General features: G+C 39.7%; 1 protein-coding gene across 3 annotated transcripts in view; it reads left to right on the top strand.

Annotated features, from left to right (window-relative positions):
• LOC120514561 (catenin alpha-3-like) overlaps positions 1 to 23,024 on the top strand; it is a 2,459,329-nt gene that overhangs the window by 1,746,331 nt on the left and 689,974 nt on the right. The window contains exon 10 of one of the 3 annotated variants that reach the window (XM_039735017.1): positions 19,967 to 20,148. The exons of the other annotated variants lie outside the window; for them this stretch is intronic. Within the exon in view, the coding sequence (XP_039590951.1) occupies positions 19,967 to 20,089 (123 nt within the window). The 3' untranslated portion in view covers positions 20,090 to 20,148. Of the gene's footprint in view, positions 1 to 19,966; positions 20,149 to 23,024 lie in introns of those variants that run through there. 3 annotated transcript variants of the gene reach the window in all.

Here is a 23,024-nt window from a genome sequence, read left to right as displayed (position 1 = left end):
CAACCTTTATCTAACTCTATATATCTTTTTCTCGTATCAGAATGTAGTTAATTTGTTTTGGTTTCAATAGATGTATTTTTCATATTTTCGATTCGTTTTCTTTTTTTCACATCTTCGCACCCCCTTTTTTGTTACTTCGAACACCCTCCCCCCACCACAGTTTGAGAAGCGCCAATTTAGTCTAAAATGCCAGACATTTTCTTGGATTCATCTTTTATGTAATCTCTCCTCTCCATGTGTGGAATAGTTGGATTTTACCCTGCCCCGTGCTCCACCTTTTTCTCCTCGTTAGCTGGATTTCTTTAAAGTCTCCTTATTCCTCTATTATTTTTTTTATTTTATTGTTTCATTTTAAGATCAAAAGGTGTTAACAACCAAGTACTCAGGTGCTGCAACTCCGGAAAGTGCCGTCACCTCATGACTATTTTTGAGCCAGTTTAGACTGGTCTCGGAACTCAGACGAACTATAGAAGAGATGCCCACCTAATTGACAAAGTAATTAAAGGCAGGCTCAGTTATAGGACAGTTATATCTGAACACCCTGGAGGTCATAGCAAAGGATAGAATGAAAACAAAACTGAGTGCCATTATGAACAAAGCTGTACATTCTCTCTGTGGCACACTAACACAAGTATTAGAAGTCAAGAAATTCTGTGGCCTAAAAAGTCTCTAGTGTTATATTTGTGCATCATTTTGATCCCCGGTTATGAAATCATTTCCATTTTTTTTGGTCACATCTTTCTGCTTTATATTTTGTCCCAGTTTCTGGGCATGTCTTAGTTTTCAACTCTCACCCCGAATATTCTGAGCTTATTTTCTAAATTCTTGATCTCGCATTAGTAATATCTGTAAAAATCTGCTGCCTACATGACCACACGGTAATACCCAAACTATTCTGAAGCGATGTTTGCACTGTTTTGTGTTTTTTTTGTATCTCGTACCCTCGTACACTTTAATCTTAAGAGCATCTCTTATCTACGATGGAGTGTTCAATCACAAGAAAATATAAAACTGGTTTTAAATTAAAGTCGTTGAAGTGGCAAAACAAATTGGTAACTGAGCTGCTGCAACAAAATACGATGCATCTGAGAAACTGGTGTGAGATTGGTGGAGGCAAGAAGAGGTAAAAAAAAAAATTAAAATTAAGTGTCGCATTTTTGAATGGGTGTGTAAGTTGGGGTCTGATTTTATGATCAATTTTTCAGGTTTCAAGTCCCAACTTATACGTGAGAATATATACGGTAACTTAAAACATCCATCTTTGTCACCCTGTGCTTGTTTTTGGTGAAGGATCCTTATTAGTTAGTTTCACTCATATTCTCTCCTTTTTTGCCTTAATATTGGGATTTTGTTCTTTTACCTTTACGATTTACCAGAACCTGGCTGGCTTTTCCCTGCTAGTTTCTCCTGTTCTTTTCGCCTTCTATCTCCTAGACTGTTCTGTCATTACCCCTGTAATGATCACAACATAACCTATCTGTGCTGCAACTGTAATAAAATAAATATTATTAATATATTTAATGTACTGCGGTGGGCTGGCACCCTGCCTGGGGTTTGTTTCCTGCCTTGCACCCTGTGTTGGCTGGGATTGGCTCCAGCAGACCCCTGTGACCCTGTAGTTAGGATATAGCAGGTTGGATAATGGATGGATGGATATTTAATGTAATCGATATAATTACCTGTGCTGCTGTCCTTGGTGCCACATGCTCTGAAGAGAGAAACGGTTTTTATTTACTACAGAGGATAAATAACACAATTATTTCAATAAATTACACACTATGAAGGCCACCTAGATGGGCTTGACGGCCATTGTTAGCTCATCAGGCTCTTGAGCTCCTCTCCTGACATTTGTTTTCTCATTCTGCCATGTCCACTTGGTCTGTTTAAAGGCTGACACCTAGATGAACTCCTCCGCGTCTCTGTTTCATTCTGTTTTAATGGGTCAGGTGGTGCTTTCGCTTTCTTGCACCGGTTTAAGTACAGAAGAAAACAAATTTAGCTATGCAGGGTCAACTGCAGGTGCAAAGCTGCATGTCCCATACTAGCAGAAACAGATAAAGCGTCGCAACTTACTACATATAAGGATCTCTGCCTGGCCAAGTTCTCTGTCTTGTATTTCAGGGGTGCTTAACTCCAGGGCCCGGAGGTCCACAGTGGCCTGCAGGTTTTTGCTTTAACCAAATTTTTAGTTAGAACTCATTTACTTACCACTAAAGAGATACAGATTTTTGATATTATTTTGTTATGATTTAGAGCACTAAATTGCCTTATTTTAGCTTTTTTGTTGCCTGTTTTCTTAACCAATCATCAGTTAATAATAAGGTGCAAATGACAAAGGAACAGCCAGCTCTCCAGCTACAGTAAATCTGTGTACATGCATCATGAATTATCTGTGGTAATAAAATGTTTAGAAATAAATGTGAGAATGGAAGGATCAACAGGCACAAGGCTGTTCCAAAATGCAAGACATATGGATAATGTTTTCAGAAAATGAAAAATGTACAATGTGATAAAGATTTGTCTTGGATAAATGAATGCACTAACAAGCGATATAACGAAACACCAAGTTTTATTTATCTGCTAGGCCCGGCTTCTAATTAAGAAACTGTTTGGATTGAAAACCAGCATCCACCAAGGAAATCCAGAGCTGAGCAGCCCTGCTGTAGGTTGTCCACAAAGGTCAAAAATGCTAATGGAGATGCCTGAACATTTTGTTAATTTTCAGGAAGAAACAACTGGAGTCAAATGGCCGAAGATTCATCACGTTAGCTCTCTCCCTGATATTGTTTGTTCAACCTCATAACACAGTGTCACCAAAAGGATTTTTCTGAATATTTTCTGTGCAGCTCTCGACCTGACACACAACACTGTGTAAATAGTCACCAGTGACAACCCGGGTTGGCTCCACACTTCTTGCTTGCTTCTGGGAATTAACTTGAACCCAGAACTGTCAATAACGTACCCAAGGATGAGCCATGACAAGTGAGGACACACACACGGTCAGCAAGGGTTGGTGCAGGTGCTTAGTGCTTTTATTTAACAATAAAACAGTGTAAAAAAGTGCAGTTTAGTACAATTCTTCAAGAAATAAATAATCCAAGATAAAATTAAGTGGGTGGCACAGTGGTAGTGCTGCTGCCTCGCAGTAAGGAGACCTGGGTTCGCTTCCCGGGTCCTCCCTGTGTGGAGATTGCATGTTCTCCCCTCCGGGTGCTCTGGTTTCCTCCCACAGTCCAAAGACATTGTGCTTGGTGTGTGTGTCCTGCGGTGGGCTGGCACCCTGCCCGGGGTATGTTCATGCCTGTGCTGACTGGGATTAGGATATAGCGGGTTGGATAATGGATTGATGGATGGATAAAATTAAGTGCATGTAGAGGTTAAGAATTTTAATGAACAAATACAGTAAAACAAGTTTAAAATCACAGCACTCATCTTTATCTTAAAACAATCACGAGCCTTCATGTTCCTTCCAAACTCCGGTGTCTCCTTAGCTCAACAGTTTCTGTATCCTCAGCTGGAGGAGATACCCACTGACAGATACAGTGAATATTTTATATTCAGGCTCTGATTCCCCTACTGCCAGTCTTTTGGCATTCTGCAGGGCAACACACCGAGCCTCTCGTGCTTCCCCCACTGCCAGTCTGTCAGCTCCTGTGGGAGACACCACCTGACGGGCCACTCCTACCACACCAAGTACATTAGCAGAACCACCCTTCTTTATCCTCCACAAGTGTTAGCTGCACGCTCATCACCCAGGCTTTCACTCCTGACCACCTGCCTCATGGGCTCCATTCAAACTCCTGCCTTTCCCTCTGATTTTCTCATAACCTTCAACTTTGTCTTCTATTTTTTTCTTCCTATCATGGCTTATATTCCCTGTGGGACACAAGTGAGGCAATCTTGGCTCGGGTGCTAATAAGGGAACAAGTCAATCCTGTATGTGCGCACGTTGTGATGGATGGCCATGTTCTTTTCCTGGCCAGGTGGCTGTCGTAACGGAAGGATCAAGAGACCCCCCAGGTTGCAGTGGCACTTCAGATTCCTGCAGGGCTCCATAGGAGTTGGAGTTTGACATTCCATGAGAGCCACCAGGGGGAGCTGCAAGGCTCTACTTTGGGCTCCACCACACCTGGGAGTACTTTCAGATAATGCAAATGAGCCATCGGAAGTGCTCTCAGGTGGAGCATAAGGACCACCTCATTTCACTCGAGGAGTTGGGAGGAAGAGGGTGAAGCTTGCCACAGGAGGAATGAAGGCAGAAGACAAAGGCAGAGAGAAGAAGAGAAAAAGTGTTTATCCTCTTGTGCTTTCTATTGTGTCGGGTTTGGGGAGCTGGTGCGCCTTCTGGTGGCCACAACATGAAGGCAGGATTACCCACTCCCACATCTGCCTCTGGGGCCACTCTGCCACGTTGGCTACATCCCACCTGAAAATGCATTTTTTTATTTATCTAAAATGCAGATGCCACAGACCTGCTATATCACAGACCAGGCCAAGTCAAACACATTCATTTATTCAAGAAACTTGAGTGACAGGATAGACAGCAGCACCCCCTGTGACCCTGTTCATGACTAAGCGGGTTAGAAAATGTCTGACTGACCGACCTGTGTGACACTCACTTAAAGGGGTCTTTAAAGGCAGACACGGCCCAGGCATCTGACTTCCTCTTAATGCCTGCCTTCTATGACGGTAGGTCTCTTTGATACTTTATTGCTGCTGGAGGGGAGAACAAAAAAAAAAAAAAAAAGACCTTAAAATGTTTGGATCCTGGCTGCTTCAAGTCAGACACAACTGCAAGCCGCTTATTCTCAGAATAAATTCACTGCCAGTGCTTTAGAGGGAGTGAAATGCTGGAGCTGACATAAAGATTGAGTTCATCCCAAAGATTTCGCACAGGTGAATGGTTGAGCAGTCTAGCGGAGCCAGGCAAGAGGAATTTTTTATTAACTGTGAAAAGCTACTGTGAAACTTTTTTTTTTTTTTTCGGTTGAAGTGTTCATGATGAATTGAAGTTATGCAGAGAGAGCTAAAGAAAAGGTGTTTTTGGGAAAGGGCAAGATGGTTTTGAATACGATCAGTTAGCATCTGATAAATGCCAATTTTCACAAGCTTCTTTAGACTTGAAATATGGAGAAACTGTCTCTGGCAGGAAAAAATAATTAGAATTAACAATCCATTTGTTTTTATTATCCACTGCTTTCAAAATATTTTATGTGAACGCCTGGTTGATGTTGATTAAGCATGGCTACAAACTGAAAAAAATTGGGAGTGGTCTCCCTTAGACTTTCTCATATACGCAGATATGGGGATGGATATTCGAGGAGTAAACCGCAAGACAATGATTATAATTTTACCAGTAATGGCGCACTGCACGATAACATGCAGTGAATACACTTGACTTGAGCATTCATAGTTTTCATACTCTTACTCTGTACGTTTAGCATTTGTTTGCCCAGAGGTTGATGAGCTTGCTGCTTCCTGAGCAGCTGTTCTTTTCTCCACCCTAGTGGTTACTTCTTATTTTCTTTCATCAGCATCTTTTCATGTTAAAACTGATTGAGTCTGTGTTGCAGTACGTTTTCTTTAATTTTTCACTTAAGATGCCACTTAATTGTTCAATCTGCCTCAAGAATGATTTAAGATATGAAGAAGTAGGGGAAGTGACGGCGAAGGTGGTAGGGATGAGAATGGCGCTCGTACACGCACCGCATGGCCGCCCTGCTGGCTGCTGCCGAGACTTGATTCTACAGTAAAATAAAATAAAAATATAAAGAGGAATAACCTTGGAGGTCAAGCATCACCTTGAAAGCAGATAGTAGACTTCACGTAGTATATGTGTACCATACTTTAGGTCAATAGGTCAAACGGTTTATGAGTTACAGTGATTTAAAAAACAACAGCCACTGTAGCATATTATATATTTTTATATTATGTACATTAAAGAACCATCAACAACAAATCAAATCAAATTAATAATATATTGAACAACTATTATAAAAGTAAAGTTGAAATAAATCTGACTCTGCAGTTGCATGAATAAAAAAGTACCAGTTTCAGTTAGCGGAAATAAATCAAAGGTTGAAAGAAATCTACGTTTTGTACCAATTACTAATGGTTGACCTAAGTGAAAGCGTACTCAAGATATTGTGTTTACAGACACAGACAGACAGACACACAGACATAATTCCAAAAATGGTATTTTTGGACTCAGGGAGGTCTAAAACATCAAGATTCATCAAAATCTCAAGGTCGAATTTATGGACGATTACAATACTTCCTCTATGAAAGTACAAAGCTGGAGGTTGCAGAGTTAAAGATGTTAAGATTTGCATTGATTGTGATGAGGATGGACAGGATAAGAAATTAATATATTAGGGGGTCAGCTCAGGTTGGACCGTTGGGAGACAAAGTCAGAGAGGTGAGATTGTGTTGGTTTGGACATGTGCAGAGGAGAGATGCTGGGTATATTGGGAGAAGGATGCTAAGGATAGAGCTGCCAGGCTTGGGGAACAGAAGAAGGCCTAAGAGAAGATTTATGGATGTAGTGAGAGAGGACATACAGGTGATGGGTTTAACAGAGCAAAATGAAGAGGAAAGAAAGATATGGAAGAAGATGATCCACTGTGGCAACCCCTGACAGGAGCAGCCGAAGAAGAAGAAGAAGAATAAAGTGTAGTGGTCAAAATAAAGTTAACAAACAATAATAATAAGGCAAGTGAAATGTGGAGGTTAAAATGAATGATCCATAAAAACAAAGTTAAAATCACAGGCAGATCTTTTACTTTTAAAATATTAATGAGTGGAACATTCTAAAATTAATGACGCCTCTGCTTACCCCATAAGAGCTTTACAGCAGGAGGAGAAGTCCACTGACAGCTGCAGTCAGCTCCTTCATGTGGATCATGTCCTGCCATTCATCAGCCTTACACAAGGACCCCATGAGCCCTGCTCCTATTCCCAATACCATTTCCTGACATCTGTGGCAGCCTACTCCCTGAGGTGTTCAGCAGGAGTGACCCTCTTCAGCTCCATCACAAGTGTTGGTCAAGTGTTCCTCCCTCTGGGGCTCCTTCCCAACCACCTTCCTCCATGCTAAACTGTGCTAAGCTCCAAGGCATGAATGAAGCACCTGACTGACCTGCTCACATCTGCACATGGATATGTGATCAGCCAAGCATCTCAATCAGCCCCAGAGTATCTCGTGCACATTTTCATGTACACCAGCGCCCACCTGCAACCTACATACTCTGGGACGTTAATTTTTTTATTTAAAATACAGAGTGCCAGGAATCGTTCTTATTACATTTGCAAATTTGTTAAAAATCAAAAACTGAAATCTCTCTTTCATATTTAAAACCTCAATTCAGTACTTTGTAGAAGCTCTTTTGTCAGCAATTAGAACTTCGAGTCTACTTGGGTAAGTCTCTGCAAGCTTAGCACACCTTGATTGGACAGGATGCACATTTCTACACAATTTAACTTTATAAATCACAATCACCTTGTAAATACGCGTTACGTGAATGCCGCCCTGAAACATCCAGATATAGAGCATGCTAATCAACAGAGCTGCCACTACCTATATGCAGATCACACACTGCATGAGACCTTTGATCAGAGGATCAATATGCAGAGTAGGGGCTTGTTGGAGGTTCGCAGACCTCTGCAATTCAGGAGCTCAGCTGGACAGCCAGTTGGACTGCATGTTTTTGTCACTTGGTTTATTTGTCTTGAGTCAGATAGATACTAATGGTAACAACAGTATAACTGTGTGTATCGCGTAACATCTATGGAGTATAAAATGTAAAGTGACAACCTCCTCAACGGAGGAGAGCACTGGAGGTCCACAGCATGAAGAAGTAGCATGATTATGATGCACTTGCAGTTGTGTTTAGAAATCTAAATTTGTCCAACTTCCAGTAAGCTTGATAACATTACATCACTTTCCATTACACTAAAGCTAGCGGTTTACTGGAGTAATGGAGCAGCGTTATGTGTAATAGTTTTAATATCGAGTGTTCAACAGATATTACCTGATGTTACATTACCTGGCCAACACTTGCTTGAGGATTATTTATTACCACCACAGACACCTGAGAACCGATACATGTTGGTAAAGGCTGCTAACATAACATAATATATGAATTGCTCTGAGTGTTGTGACACTGAGGACACGTTTCTCCATTACACCAACTCACAAAGGATCACTGACTTACAATTGCTGGTTCTTCCTCTTTGTTAAAAGCTTCTGGCAAAAGTTCTGGTTCCTCATGTCCTTGTTCTGGATGAGTGGCTTCTACAAAACAGATGAATGAATGGGTTGCCATCTCTTCTCAAGTCCTCTTGTCGACCACTACACCTGCACTCCATAGCTTTGTTTTTAAGCATCACTGCCTCCTTCAGTAGCTTGTGGCCCATCATTGACAGGTCACTTTGCCTCAGAGCTCCTTATTTCTACCAGTTGTTGCGAGTATAAACCAGTGCCCTTTCACTTCTTTTCCAGTCCTTCTAGGGTAGGCAGTGCCTTTCTACAAGAATCCCTTGATGGACAGGTTTGGAAGTGGATAAATGGAAGAGTTCAAAAATTGATGTATAATTAAGCAAAAAATGTGCCATTTTGTAAGGAAATATGAACTCTTTATGCGATGGGCCAATATTAATTGTATTAAAGAAGAAGTAGTCTTTAGTATTTTAATTTTATTAAATTCATTAGTACTGAATGATTCTTTACTCAGGGCAATTCTTTAAAAATAATGAAGTGTTCCACTGTTTAATTGATTAAAACTCTCCTATTTGAGAGAATAAATTACCTAATTAATTGAAGATCATTTACATACTGTAGCTTGTAAGTATATTAGCTGTATATTTCATTACTGGTGTGCAGTTTTATTACCCTAATGAAGAATGGAAAACGTAGTTTTAAGAAGATGTGAAGACAAGATCTATATATGAGAAAGACATATAGGCCATGAAAACAGTATGCTGAGAAAAAAGTTCACATGGTGAGCTGTAGGGGTCTAAAGCATGGAAAATAAGCAGAAATAATGACTACCGAAAATAAGAGTGTTGAGGTGGACGTGTAATATAAATATGAGAGACACAGAAGGCATTAGAAAGAAAGCAGGAGTGGCACGAATAATTCATAAAGTCAGAAAGAACAGACAGAGGAGGTGATGAAATGCATGGAGAATGGATGTAGTACTAGGGTGTTGTACCGTGTTAGCCATTATTTATATAGTGAGAAGTCAAGCAAAATAACACCTTTAATTGGCTAACTCAAAAGATTACAATATGCAATGTGATCTAATAAATTCAACTTCAAGTCGTAAAAAAGGTTTGGGAAATCACCCTGTATAATGTCCAATGGAGAGGTCAAAAATAAACGTTGAAACAGAAAAGGTTCAACCGACATTCGACAACCAAACAATAAAAAGGGCGGTATTTATACAAAAAGATAACAAAGATGGCTGCAGAAAGTGGCGTCATGTTCGTGGCTCGGAGGTGACATCATCATGGAAGGGATGGAAGCTCCGAGTCGGCCATTTTGGCTCCTGGACTGCAGTGCGTGGGTTTTATTTCTCGTTTTTTCCTTTGAGAAAAAGAGATAGAGATGTTAGTACCCTTCCATACCCCTTCGTCACGCGGTCTTTTACTCACCGTGGGGTTTGTTGACTGCCTCTGAATAGCTCATGCATGACAGCAAGCTTGCGAGGCAACTCAGGCCCCTTCTTCAGGCAAGATGTAATACAGAGACTGGAATTTCCTGGGTTTATAGAGACTCCAGGACACATACAGCATTGGAAAACCTTTAAGTGAGACATCACTTATGGCTGCCATTTAATGAAGAAATGAATCAATTCAGAGGACTGAATCCTTAAAAACAGGGCTATTAAAATGAAAGGAAAAGGAGTTACTTAGCAGTGAAATCTGGTCGCTGATTATGAAAAGGGCTAGAATGAAAACCTGCAGCCACTGCGGCCCACCAGGACTGGAGTTGGACACCCCTGGGTTAAATAAAGGTAGAGGTAGCATGATTGAAAGGAATTAGCACAGTGGATCCCATCTGTTATTTTAAAATAAATTCTGCAACAAGAACACAGTTAGAAACTTGCTAAGGGAAGTTTTCACACAAATGTGAGAAACTTATCCTTTACATAAAGAACCATAGAGACATGTGGTAGAGATCAGGGCTTTAAGGAATTTCAAACCTCGAAGTTATTTTGGACAATCTTGGTGAATAGGATGGACAAAGTCATTGGGCTGAAAGGCCTGTTCCTGTCCCAATTTTTCTAATGCTCTCATAAAAATGTGATGTGAACAGTCAAGTCCATACAAGTGAAAGACATATGTAAAAAGCAGATTTCTTTTAAAACGTTTTTGAGAGCAACATTAGCATAGAGCTGGGATCTACAGTTTAAAGTAGAAAAGATGAAGTCTAACAGCAATAATCAGCTCCTTAAAACTTATATTCCCGATGCTGTATTGTGATTCAATAGAATTAGGGCTATGTGTGTTAAATGATGGCATTTTCATTTAATCTTTCATGTTTATTCTCCTCCTGTTTCCAGCTTTTGCAAAGCATGTTCAATTCATATTTAGTTTGCTGATAATTTATTAATTTTCATACCTTTATGACACTGTGTCATTTTAAGTTTTCAGTTAAAATCCCATTGCCTTCAAATCATGTGTCCTGTAGGAGCTCATCAAATAGGATCGGACCCCAAATGGAAGAATGTGCTTTTTACATTTTACTGTGATGTTTGAGTAAGGAACCTGGGAAAGAGATATGCCATACATTTCATAACTGCATATGAAATACATTTTCCTATAAAATAAGCATTCAGTGGAAATAAGGTGTATAATAGCGTCTCAACTCTTTCATCAAGTGAACACTGCTAAAATCATGGTGGCAAATGTGTAAGTTTAGTTTAATAAGAAATCAGTCAAACCTCCATCTGTTTCAGTTTTTGATGCCATACCAGTTATTTGATTTAACTGCTAGGAGCAGTGCGTGACATTTGCTGTAGCCTGCAAAGCTTGCGTAAAATATCATTTAAAAACATAGTTTAGCCTTGTCATACTCTTTTTCCGGCATCTAGTGTCAGGTTCACCAGAGAAACACTTTTGTTTTGTTCAGTTATGCCAATACATCAAGTTTTTTAGGACATGTTGTAATGGCTACGGTGCTCAGCTTTACATTCTATGCTGGCTGCATACCCATGAGCAGTTCATCCTGTTTGTGCCCCAGTGGTATGAAATGTAATAAATTTCATTACATATCGTTATATTCTGGGTGGTATCAGGTACAGAAAAGTGTTATGTTAAATGTTTGTTTGTTTGAGGTACTTTTCCATCTATCTATCTATCTATCTATCTATCTATCTATCTATCTATCTATCTATCTATCTATCTATCTATCTATCTATCTATCTATTATACAGCTCCTTTGTAACAGCCGACCTCTTTACCCAGACCAGCAACTACACTACCAAGACTATTGCCTTGGCTAACCTGAGCTAATAACAAGCCGCAAATTAACAAGCTTACAAATTGTCTTTTTCCCCCAAAAGATGAAATAACAAGCACTACAAGTCAGAAATGTAAAATCAAGTGAAGATACATTGACAGTGGATAAATCTATATATACACACACGAGGGTCAACAAATAGTCAATGTTATATAGTCAATACTATTTATGTGCACACAATTCACCACTATCCCAAAGACATCAGTAAATGCTTATATATATATATATATATATATATATATATATATATATATATATATATATTATTTATATGGACGCACGAATATTCAATAATAATATTTAGAAAAACCCTGCCTTGCACCTGAACAATAAACGAATAAACATGGAACACAAACGCAAAACAGATTAATGATAAACAGCACTTGAAATGTATGTGATAAATGAGTCCAAAGCTAATAAAGTCCATCGATAATTGAATATTGGCTGAAGTGATATTTTGCTTCTTCCCGAAACACAAAATGACCTCACCGTTTAAGTCCTTGGCAGTGGCTGATAGGAATCCAAACCCCGGGATTTCTCTGCACTGGTTGTCGTAATGATAATCCAGATACTGTAAAAGCAAACAGTGAAATTGCACAATGAACGGAAGTGATGAGTTAGAAAATGAATGCGTAAAGCGGCCCATTTTCTTTTCTCGATCTCCTGTCTCTCTCCTCGCCTTTTTCTCTCTCTCTCTCCTCGCGTTTCACTTCTTTTCTGCTCCTCTCATTTAAAAACAGAATGTCCCGCATGTAACTGGTTGAGTAGGCAGGAAATTCCTGTCTCGGAGTTGTGGTCACCCTTCATCGTCTTTCCCCGTTTGATTTACGGGGACAACATTTACTTACACACACATACATGATAGTAAACGGGCGACGAAAACAAAATGCAACTAGCCCCGCTACACCTTATCTATCTATCTATCTATCTATCTATCTATCTATCTATCTATCTATCTATCTATCTATCTATCTATTACTAGGGGGCTTTGCCTCCTGCTCGCTTCACTATGTACTAGCCACTTCACAGATCTGCCGCTCACGTTTGGTGAAGCAGATGTACAATTTAAACAGATTGTTATTTTCATGGGAATTGTTACATATGCATAATAGAATTAACTATTTTACATTACAGCGAGTAATTAACCATAGTAAAAAATAGTAAAACATGATAAATTGAAAGAAAATTATGTTTCATGTTGCATTAGAGGTATTTGTTGTGTTATAAGTTTTCGTTTTGTTTGGCTTTGAAATTAACACACAAATACTTTTTAAACTTACACTTTTACTGTAAAACTTGAGTAAAAACTATTTTTTAATTAAATTTTCATCAATATCGCATTGAATTTTGATTCCGTGTTTGGACTTACATTGTGACAAGGCAACGTATAACTGCCTGTGAGTGAATATCATTTCTTTTTATCTAATAAATAAACATTTTTTGAATGTTTGTCCCTGTGATTTGTTAATTGTCATAGCAAAAGCTATTCTAACGGGAAAATGTAAACGTTTTAATACGAATGGCATATCAAGATCTCCTTTGGTGTCTAATGTTATGCATCAGAAGATGCACTACATTACCTTTCTTGTTAAAATTTTACATGTCAGAATTGTTTGACCATTTTTGAATACAACTATTCTTGTCCTATTGTATAGCCCATCACTCATACATAAATTATGCAATAACACTACGATACATCCTTTTTTCAACAGTAATTCGGCCGGTGGAAGACCGGAAGGTGTTAACGGTTGTAGATATTCTATGGCATATTGTAAGTTGAAGTTTTCATCTTCCACACCATCACCAGAAACTGTTTCAGCATAGTCTATTGATACATGTTTAACTGATTTGCTGTGTAACTGATCAACAATTTTCATTGTTTCTTGGTGCTAGGATTGCCCGCGTACTAATTTCTTATATTGATAACCCTTCAGGATGAAATTCTTCAATAAGATTTGGACATAATAAGTCTTTCTTTATTGGGAACTTAAAGTGAGGAAAACGTAAAAATGTATAAGCGCTGAGAGAGCAGGAACTGTGTCTGAGAAAAGCATTCACATGAATGAGAGGTGAGAGGACCATGGGCGTGGTTGAATTTGGTTGAGAGGAGCTGAAAAAATCTCTTGGCAATAGTCTCGTCTCAAGATTTTCTTTTATAATAGAGAGATATATAAAGAGATGTGAGCACAATGTTTGTGTGTACTGTTTGATCGGTGCCTATAAAAAGTATATGTCCCCCCCAACCCCTGTGGACATTTTCACAATTTATTCATGTACAACTTTGAATAGATTAAATTTGGCTTTTTTGACACTAATCAACGGAAATAATTGTCAATGAAGGTGCTCTTCCCCTTTAACATGGCACCCCTAAATGATCAGTGGTGTAGTCAACTGGTTTTAAAAGTCACAGAATATGTTCAATGGAGATCACTTATTTGGGGCTTCAATTCCAAGAATATGGTGGCCTAACTCACAATTCAGACAAAAGGGGAAATGGGGATTGAAACGCACAAGTCAGGGGATGATGGTAAGAAAATATCCAAGTTACTGAGCATCTGTCCACCTCCAGATAAACTAGTCATTTAAGAAAGAATATGTCACAATGGTATATCTGCATAGAGCATGCTGTCAACATACCTAAAAAGACTTGTAAGGAAGGCCAACAGGAGACCTGTGAGGACTCTGAAAGAGTGACAAGTTACCGTAACTAAAACTGGAGAAGATTGCCAGAATGCACGTGGGAGACTCTGATGTCAGCCTGAAGAAGGTTCCACAATGTAATTAGACCAAATCTGAGCTTTTTGGCCATCAGAGTAAACACCATGTTTGAACTTTGCACATTATGAAAAACATACCATCCCCACCGTGAAGCATAGGGGTGGCAGCATCACGTTTTGGAATGTTTTTCTGCAGCACACCTTGAAAGACTTGTGAGGGAAGAGGGAAAAAGCAATGCATAAAAATACTGTGAAATGCAAGGAAAACCTGATGTGATTGGCAAGAAACCTGCTCCTTGGGAGATTTGTTGTCAGCAAGACAATAATTCCAAACATAAAGCCAAAGGTACACAGCACTGGCTTAAAAATGACAATGTTAACGTCCTTAAGTGGTGGGATCATAGGCTTCTAAATAATATCTGGTTCCCGGAGTAATTGTCATGGTGTACTGAGAGTAGTCATTGAGTTGGGCCTAAAAGGCTCTTTTGTTCTTGGTCTAGTGGGCTTGGGTTGTGCTGATGAAAGGTCAGTCTGTAGATATGGAGTGTGGCACTTTATTGATTTAAGGATGGAGTGTCACCTGTACAGGTGGGCAAGTGGCAGTCAGTTGAATAAAACCAGCATGAGAGAGTGGCGAGCATTCCTCAGTGGTCTTGAAACATGCTAGAATTGTGGGCTTTTCTCAAGGGCCTCTAGTGCTCATCTTGAATATGGAGTAGTCCCATTCTGCATGACTTGACTTTTTCTAAAGTAATGTCTCTTCTTATTGAAACCCTTTCAGATAGCAGGTCTGTGGCATGTGCATTTTAAGTAAATAAATGAGCATGCATATTCGGGTGGGGTATACGCAATTTGGCAGTGACTCCAGAGGCAGATATGAGGGAAGGCGTAGCCACATGGGCACATCAGTGATTAACTGTTTCCCTCATTAGCTCTGTAGCCGTGATTGTTGCAACTGCATCCCACCATGGTATCCATGGGATGCCAGGAGAGCATGAAGGAAGATGGGAGGATAGCCGACTCTGAGCAGTCTGGCAGATGATGATGGAATTAGCCAAAACGGGGTTTGGAAGGGAAGACTTACAGCTGCTGGTGTCTCCACTGGCTGAGTAAGCCATTGGGTGGGCTGGAGAGACAGGAGGGAGGGGCTCAGTAGAAGGAAAAAGTCGAGTAAGGATTCTGTTAGTTTTATCTTTAGATTATTTATTGATTTTTTTAAACTCATAGACTATCACTTGAATTTTATGGATTATTTTTATTCTTATAGAAGATCTTTTTGTGCTGCACTTTTTGGACGCTGGTTTTAATAAAAGCACTTTACACCAACCCTTTGCTGACCTTGTGTGCCCTCATTTCTCCGGCTCATCCTCTGGTTCAAGAGGCTTTTGGAAGCAACCTGGGGGTGTGGAGCTGACTTAGACTGTCACAGCTCCTCTTACGTACTTTTCATATTTTTTTGCCTACTCTAAATGGACCTAATATAAAGGAGTGAAGTGTGTGCACAGTTGAATTCTTCAATGTCTTGGTGTCCTGACCAGGATTGGTTCTAGCCCCTGTGACCACAAGAGAGAGACAGAGAGCCCCAAACCACAGACACAGTAACACATCCCCGATTAATGAATATAATAAAGGATATTTATTCCACAAAGCACCTTTACAGACCTCCTTCCAGCAATGTGCCACAATTATACAATAAATTAGCAATAAACCAACAATTTTTCCCTGCTTCTCCACCTCAGCTGAGTGTTACCCCTGCCTCCCGACATCGGGCTCCCTTTTATGCCAGACCCAGAAATGATTTCAGTGCCATTCCATGTCTTTTGGAGAGCATTTCCGGGCCATAAGGAAAATTTGGGGGGTGGGGGGTGTTTCATCTCCTGACAGTGCCCTCTAATGGCACATAGGGAACCCAACAGGACTGCATTTCCAAACTCTATATCCCAGGCACCCCTACAGGCATTCCAACTAAGCTCCCATGTAAGGATCACTGCCACCTAGCATTTAAGGGATGGAATTGCTCTCGAATCCTGGCTATTGTTGGTCCTTCTATTATGTGATACCAAAAAGATACAATGTTATTTTTTTGTTTTGCCAGCAAATCCATCTGCGTTATCATGCTGGCCTACATTCTTGGGTAATGGCTTCTTCCCCGTCCCATTTGGGAGTCTCATTCTCCTCCTACACCTCTCACTGCTACTAGGATGAACACCAGCTCTGAACGTAAGACTAGCCATGTTGGCAGTATTTTATTAATCATTTACAGTGAGAGTCTCTCATCAACAACAGCAATATTTATATATACAGTGCATCCGGAAAGTACTCACAGTGCATCACTTTTTCCACATTTTGTTACGTTACAGCCTTATTCCAAAATGGATTAAATTCATTTTTTTCCTCAGAATTCTACACACAACACCCCATAATGACAACATGAAAAAATTTATTAAAACAAATTTATTAAAACAAAAAAAATTGAGAAAGCACATGTACATAAGTATTCACAGCCTTTGCCATGAAGCTCAAAATTGAGCTCAGGTGCATCCTGTTTCCCCTGATCATCCTTGAGAAGTTTAATTGGAGTCCACCTGTGGTAAATTCAGTTGATTGGACATGATTTGGAAAGGCACACACCTGTCTATAGAAGGTCTCACAGTTGACAGTTCACGTCAGAGCACAAACCAAGCATGAATTCAAAGGTATTGTCTGTAGACCTCCGAGACAGGATTGTCTCGAGGCAAAAATCTGGGGAAGGTTACAGAAAAATTTCTGCTGCTTTGAAGGTCACAATGAGCACAGTGGCCTCCATCATCCGCAAGTGGAAGAAGTTCGTAATCACCAGGACTCTTCCTAGAGCTGGCCGGCCATCTAAACTGAGCGATTGGGGGAGAAGGGCCTTAGTCAGAGAGGTGACCAAGAACCCGATGGTCACTCTGCCAGAGCTCCAGAGGTCCTCTGTGGAGAGAGAAGAACCTTCCAGAAGGACAACCATCTCTGCAGCAATCCACCAATCAGGCCTGTATGGTAGACTGGCCTGATGGAAGCCACTCCTTAGTAAAAGGCACATGGCAGCCTGCCTGGAGTTTGCCAAAAGGCACCTGAAGGACTCTCAGACCATGAGAAACAAAATTCTCTGGTGTAATGAGACAAAGGTTGAACTCTTTGGCGTGAATGCCAGGCATCATGTTTGGATGAAACCAGGCACCGCTCAAAACCAGGCCAATACCATCCCTACAGTGAAGCATGGTGGTGGCAGTATCATGCTGTAGGGATGTTTTTCAGCGGCAGGCACTGGGAGACTAGTCAGGATAAAGGTAAAGATGACTGCAGCAATGTATAGAGACATCCTGGATTAAAACCTGCTCCACAGCGCTCTTGACCTCAGACTGGGGTGACAGTTCATCTTTCAGCAGGACAACGACCCTAAGCCTGGAGTGGCTTCAGGACAACTCTGTGAATGTCCTTGAGTGGCCCAGCCAGAGCCCAGACTTGAATCCGATTGAACATCTCTGGAGAGATCTTAAAATGGCTGTGCACCGACGCTTCCAATCCAACCTGATGGAGCTTGAGAGGTGCTGCAAAGAGGAATGGGTGAAACTGGCCAAGGATAGGTGGGCCAAGCTTGTGGCATCATATTAAAAAAGACTTGAGGCTGTAATTGCTGCCAAAGGTGCATCGACAAAGTATTGAGCAAAGGCTGTGAATACTTATGTACATGTGATTTCTCAGTTTTTTTATTTTTAATAAATTTGCAATAATCTCAAGTAAACTTTTTTCACGTTGTCATTATGGGGTGTTGTGTGTAGAATTCTGAGGAAAAAAATTCATTTAATCCAGTGGTTCTCAACCTTTTAGGCGGGCCCACCTAGGGGAGTGTGAAGTAACAAAAATGGGGGCGCGAAGATGTGAAAAAAAGAAAAAAAGAATCAAAAATATGAAAAAAAACAAATTAACTTAAACTACATTCTGATACTAGAACAATAAATATAGAGTTAGATAAATGACGATAAAAGTTAAGTGCATCTACATTTCAAAAAAATGTTAGGGGGGACGCAATTAAAACTGTTATGAAAGCTCGGGTCGGAAATACTTAAAGATTGAGAAACGCTGATTTAATCCATTTTGGAATAAGGCTGTAACATAACAAAATGTGGAAAAAGTGATGCGCTGTGAATATTTTCCGGATGCACTATATAGCACATTTTGTTATGCATGTGGTAGATCAAAGTGCTTTACAGGATGAAGAAAAAAAAGACAAAATACAGAAATAAAACCAGGCAATACTAATTAATATAGAATAAAAGTAAGGTCCGATGGCCAGGGAGGACAGAAAAAACGAAGAAAATCTCTAGACGGCTGGAGAAAAAAACAAAATCTGCAGGCATTCCAAGGCCACGAGACCATTCAGCCCCCTCTAGGCATTCTACCTAACATACATCACCTCAATCAGTCCTCATGGCATTCAGGGTTCACATGGAAGAACTTGATGATGACGGTCATATGGATTTCTGGCTTTTAATCCATCAATTTAGGGATGTCACAGTGCTTTGATCGGTTGGTGGTGGCGCAGATCGCCACCACAGAAAACCGGAAAGAGAACAGAAGAGAAAGTAGGGTTTAGTACGAATTTTGGAGCCACCGTGAATGATAATAATTTAATGCACATACAGAGTATCAGGATTATACTAAAATGAAGCTATGAGAAAGCTAAAAATTATTAAAATAAAGAGTTTTTAGCAGTTTTTTAAAGTGCTCCACCGTATTAGCCTGGCGAATTTCTATCAGTCAGCTATTCCAGATTTTAGGTGCATAATAGCAGAAGGCCCCCTCACCACTTCTTTTAAGTTTAGCTCTTGGAATTCTAAGCAGACACTCATTTGAAGATCTAAGGTTACAATTTGGAGTGTAAGATGAGATGCATTATGAAATATAGGATGGAGCAAGATTATTTAAGGCTTTGTAAACCATAAGCAGTATTTTAAAGTAAATTCTTAAAGACATGTCTAACCATTGTAGTGACATCAGAACTGGTGTGATTTTCTCGGATTTTCTTTTCCTAGTTAAGATTCTGGCAGCTGCATTCTGCACTCGTTACAACCGATTGATGTCTCATGTACAGTAATTAGTGAAGAAAGCTGCCAATCAGCTGTTTCAATCTCCCTATTGCTGTTAGCCTTACCTATAATAAAACTCTTGATGTTTTTATACTTTTGGCTTTCTTTAATTCAGTAACTGCTCATGAGTGCCCCTTCTCTACCACAGCCCTAATGTATGTATGAGCAGAGACGTTTGTATATACGTTGCTGTATGTGGAAATGTGGTTTAAGGACAGGTGAGCCCCCATTATTGAAGGAAAGAAGACTTTGATATCTGCTGAAATGTTAAATACTTTACACAAAGGTCAGACTCTTTGCTTATACACAACCCTTTATCAAAGTTGCCACTCTACTGCAGCCATGCCTAAATACTTGCTCTGGCATTTGGGTGTATGTTTCTGATGCCAGCATAACAGATAAAAGAGGATAAAAAACTCAGTAAAATCTGTTTACTTTTGGTTAAAAATGATATTGCTTCCATTCTAAAGGTCACTTCCTGTGAGGCCTTTCGAATACAAGTCGATTTAGAATTCTCTTTTAGAGTTTACACCCTATGCCTCTGCCTTACTAATGACACCAAGAAGCAGCTGCTTTAATGATCTCAACCTTTCATAGTTGTTGTTTTTTTACAGGGGGGCACAACATCCTTGAGAAAAGGAGAAAGCCTGAAGCTAGACCGAAAAAGACCTACACAGACCTCAAAAGAGGAAACAGAGGACAGAACATGTGAACAATGGAGGGGAAACAGAACTTAAAAAATTATATTTTTTATATGTTACTTACTCCAATAGTTTGTAGTAATGGCTCAGAAAAAATTTAATAAGATAACAAAGCTTCTGATACATGAGGTGTCTATGGTGGTCAATGCAGGACAATAGCAAACAAAATCTAAAGTTCCCATGAAAAAAAATCTTGCGTTACTCGTGTCACATAATCCACATGTCAGTAGCTCACCACCTCCCAAACCCATGTATTTCTACTAAAGTATTGTCAAATTAACCATTTCTGGAAAATGCTCCTTTTAATGAAAAATGTAGCACGCTCAAATGAGCACAGGGGAGATGGCAGACTACATGATCGGTCATGTAGGCCGACATCCTCAGTAACTCAATCTGAGTCTGTGGTTCTCCCTGACAGGTTTGATTTTGTCTTAAGTCACTGGGGCGGGCTAAACATGTGTCTGTGAAAGCTGATGACCAATGAGCACTCAGTTGGAGATCCCATTGATACTGTATAAAGCAACTATTAGGAATAAGGATTGTGGGTGTTTTAGACATCACAAACAGAAGTGAAGCTCATCTGTCTGATGTTTTGTGTTTTAAGTACCATGCCAGAATGGATAAAAGAAGAAAAGGGACAGAAACTGTAGCTGAACTCACCGTACCTGGAAAACATTTGTACAGCACTGGCCACCCGATGTCAGCTATCAGAATTTGGTGAGCTTGTGATACTTTGGAAATGTGAAACTGCACTGAAAAGACTGGTTGTTTAATCTGACATTCTCAGGCAACGAGATCACCAGCAAGAAGCTGTGTCCGGGGAAGACAATTTCCAAAGAGATACTAGCCGAACTCCAACAAGATCAAGGTCCATTAGTGTTTGATCTAACCATACAATAAGTAAGATAGGAAATGCAATATGAGAGGAAATCACTAAAATAGGTGACAGCAATAAAACAGTTTGAGGAAGGAAAAATTAAAGGTGATTTTTGTGATCAGCAGGCCAGATTGCATAAGATAGACCTAAATGTGTTCAGGAAGCAAAATCTTCATTGTCCAGTGTAATGAATGCCTAAGTATGAGTATGACTGGATTCTGTGTGCACATGTGTGTTACGCTCAGGGTGTGTAAGACTGGGCATGCCACATACAACCCACAATAATGCACTCCCTTGCCTAGTATAAATATATTAGTCTCAAACGCTTGGACCGGGTTTTTTTTTTTACTTTAGGCTATAATACCTGGGAATGTTGCTATCTGTAATAAATAGAGATAAATTGTCTTGGTCAACTAAGTTCATAAATAACATAAAGCATAAACTTTACACAAGGTGTCCTCTGCATAGTAGTCTAGCACTCAGAGAGTCAAACCTGAAAGCAAAAGTTCATCAATTTAATTTTATGGGGTTAACGTGTGTTTAATAATAATAATAATAATAATAATACCAAGATCAGGCCATAAAGACCATCTACTACTAACCAAAATCCTCAAAGATGACACAGACTCGGTGTTGTGATGTAAGATTTTGCATATAACTTGATAAATATTTTGTATGTCTTTATTTGTAATTTAGGCAAAATAATGTAATTAAGTGTTTACCCAACCCCCACCCTTTTTACGACTGTGTCTTTTTGAATTGTACGGCAGAGTTGGGAGAGAATGTGTTTTAAACCAGTTTGGCGAGTATTTCACTGCAAAATTCTTTCAACCCCCCGCAAGGAAGCCAGGGTGTTTAACATATGGTTTGGGGGTGGCAGGTGTTAAGATGCTCTATTTCCCTATTGGTCTGAGGTATGGCTGTTTGGAATTGACTTATCTCAGAGGCCTTTAAGTACCATGATGTCCTATTGGCTGTAGGGGTTGGACAGAAAACCCATAAATTTGCTTGCTTTATCTCACTCTGTCTCTTTTACTAACATCTGAAAGAAGCTCTCTTGCTTGCTAACCAACATATGATGAAGAAGCCTCTCTTGTTAACAACTGATGAAGACCATCACACCATGAACTGACAAGAACAGCACAATGAAGAGCACAGCTCAGCCGACATATCGAACAGGCTTGAGTCTTGTTCTGAAGAAAGCTGAGCACCAATGATGCCTTAACTAGAGACATTTTAAGTAACAAGTCTGTGTGCCACCTGAGTTACACATCACCATTTTATCAGGTTGTATGGTTGCCAATATTCAAATGTACTTTGCATTTTGTTATTATTTATGAATATTATCAATAATACTGTACATTATTTTATGTGTAACTTAACTCCTGAGGTTATAGGCAATTAGATATAGATATAGGTGGGGATAAGTTATATACAATAATACCTTATAAACAGTGGTAAGACTGTGAGATTAGGCATTCTAAGGCTGCATATTAATAATACAATAGAGGAAAGTAGAGCAAATATATATATATATTACTCTACCAAGATAAAACACTCAGCATGCAGGATATGCGGTCAATTCCAAGAAGCCATTGACCGTATTGTAACAGGATGCCCTGCACTAGCCAAACCTGAATACCTTCTTAGACGCAATAAGGCCGCCACATACCTGCACTGGAACATCTGCAAAGAATTCAACATCAAAACAAAAAAAAAATGGTATGAGCATAAGCCCCAAACAATAACAGAAAAAGATAACATCACAATCCTATGGGACACGCCGATACAGGCAGATTGTGAGATAAAGGCAAACAGACCAGACATTGTTATTAAGAATAAAATATCGTGAGTGCTCTCCCCAGACTTTCTCATATACTCAGATATGGGGATGGATATTTGAGGAGTAAACCGCAATTCAATGATTATATTTTTATATTATGTACATTAAAGAACCATCAACAACAAATCAAATCCAATGATCAATATCTTGAACAATTATTATAAAAGTAAAGTTGAATAAATTGGACTCTGCAGCTGCATGAATAAAAGAGTACCACTTCTGGTTAGCGGAAACAGCTGAAAAGTTGACAG

This window comes from Polypterus senegalus, chromosome 1 (genome assembly GCF_016835505.1).
Source record: "Polypterus senegalus isolate Bchr_013 chromosome 1, ASM1683550v1, whole genome shotgun sequence".
Taxonomy (NCBI): domain Eukaryota; kingdom Metazoa; phylum Chordata; class Cladistia; order Polypteriformes; family Polypteridae; genus Polypterus; species Polypterus senegalus.
This window is presented reverse-complemented; position numbering and strand designations above follow the sequence as displayed.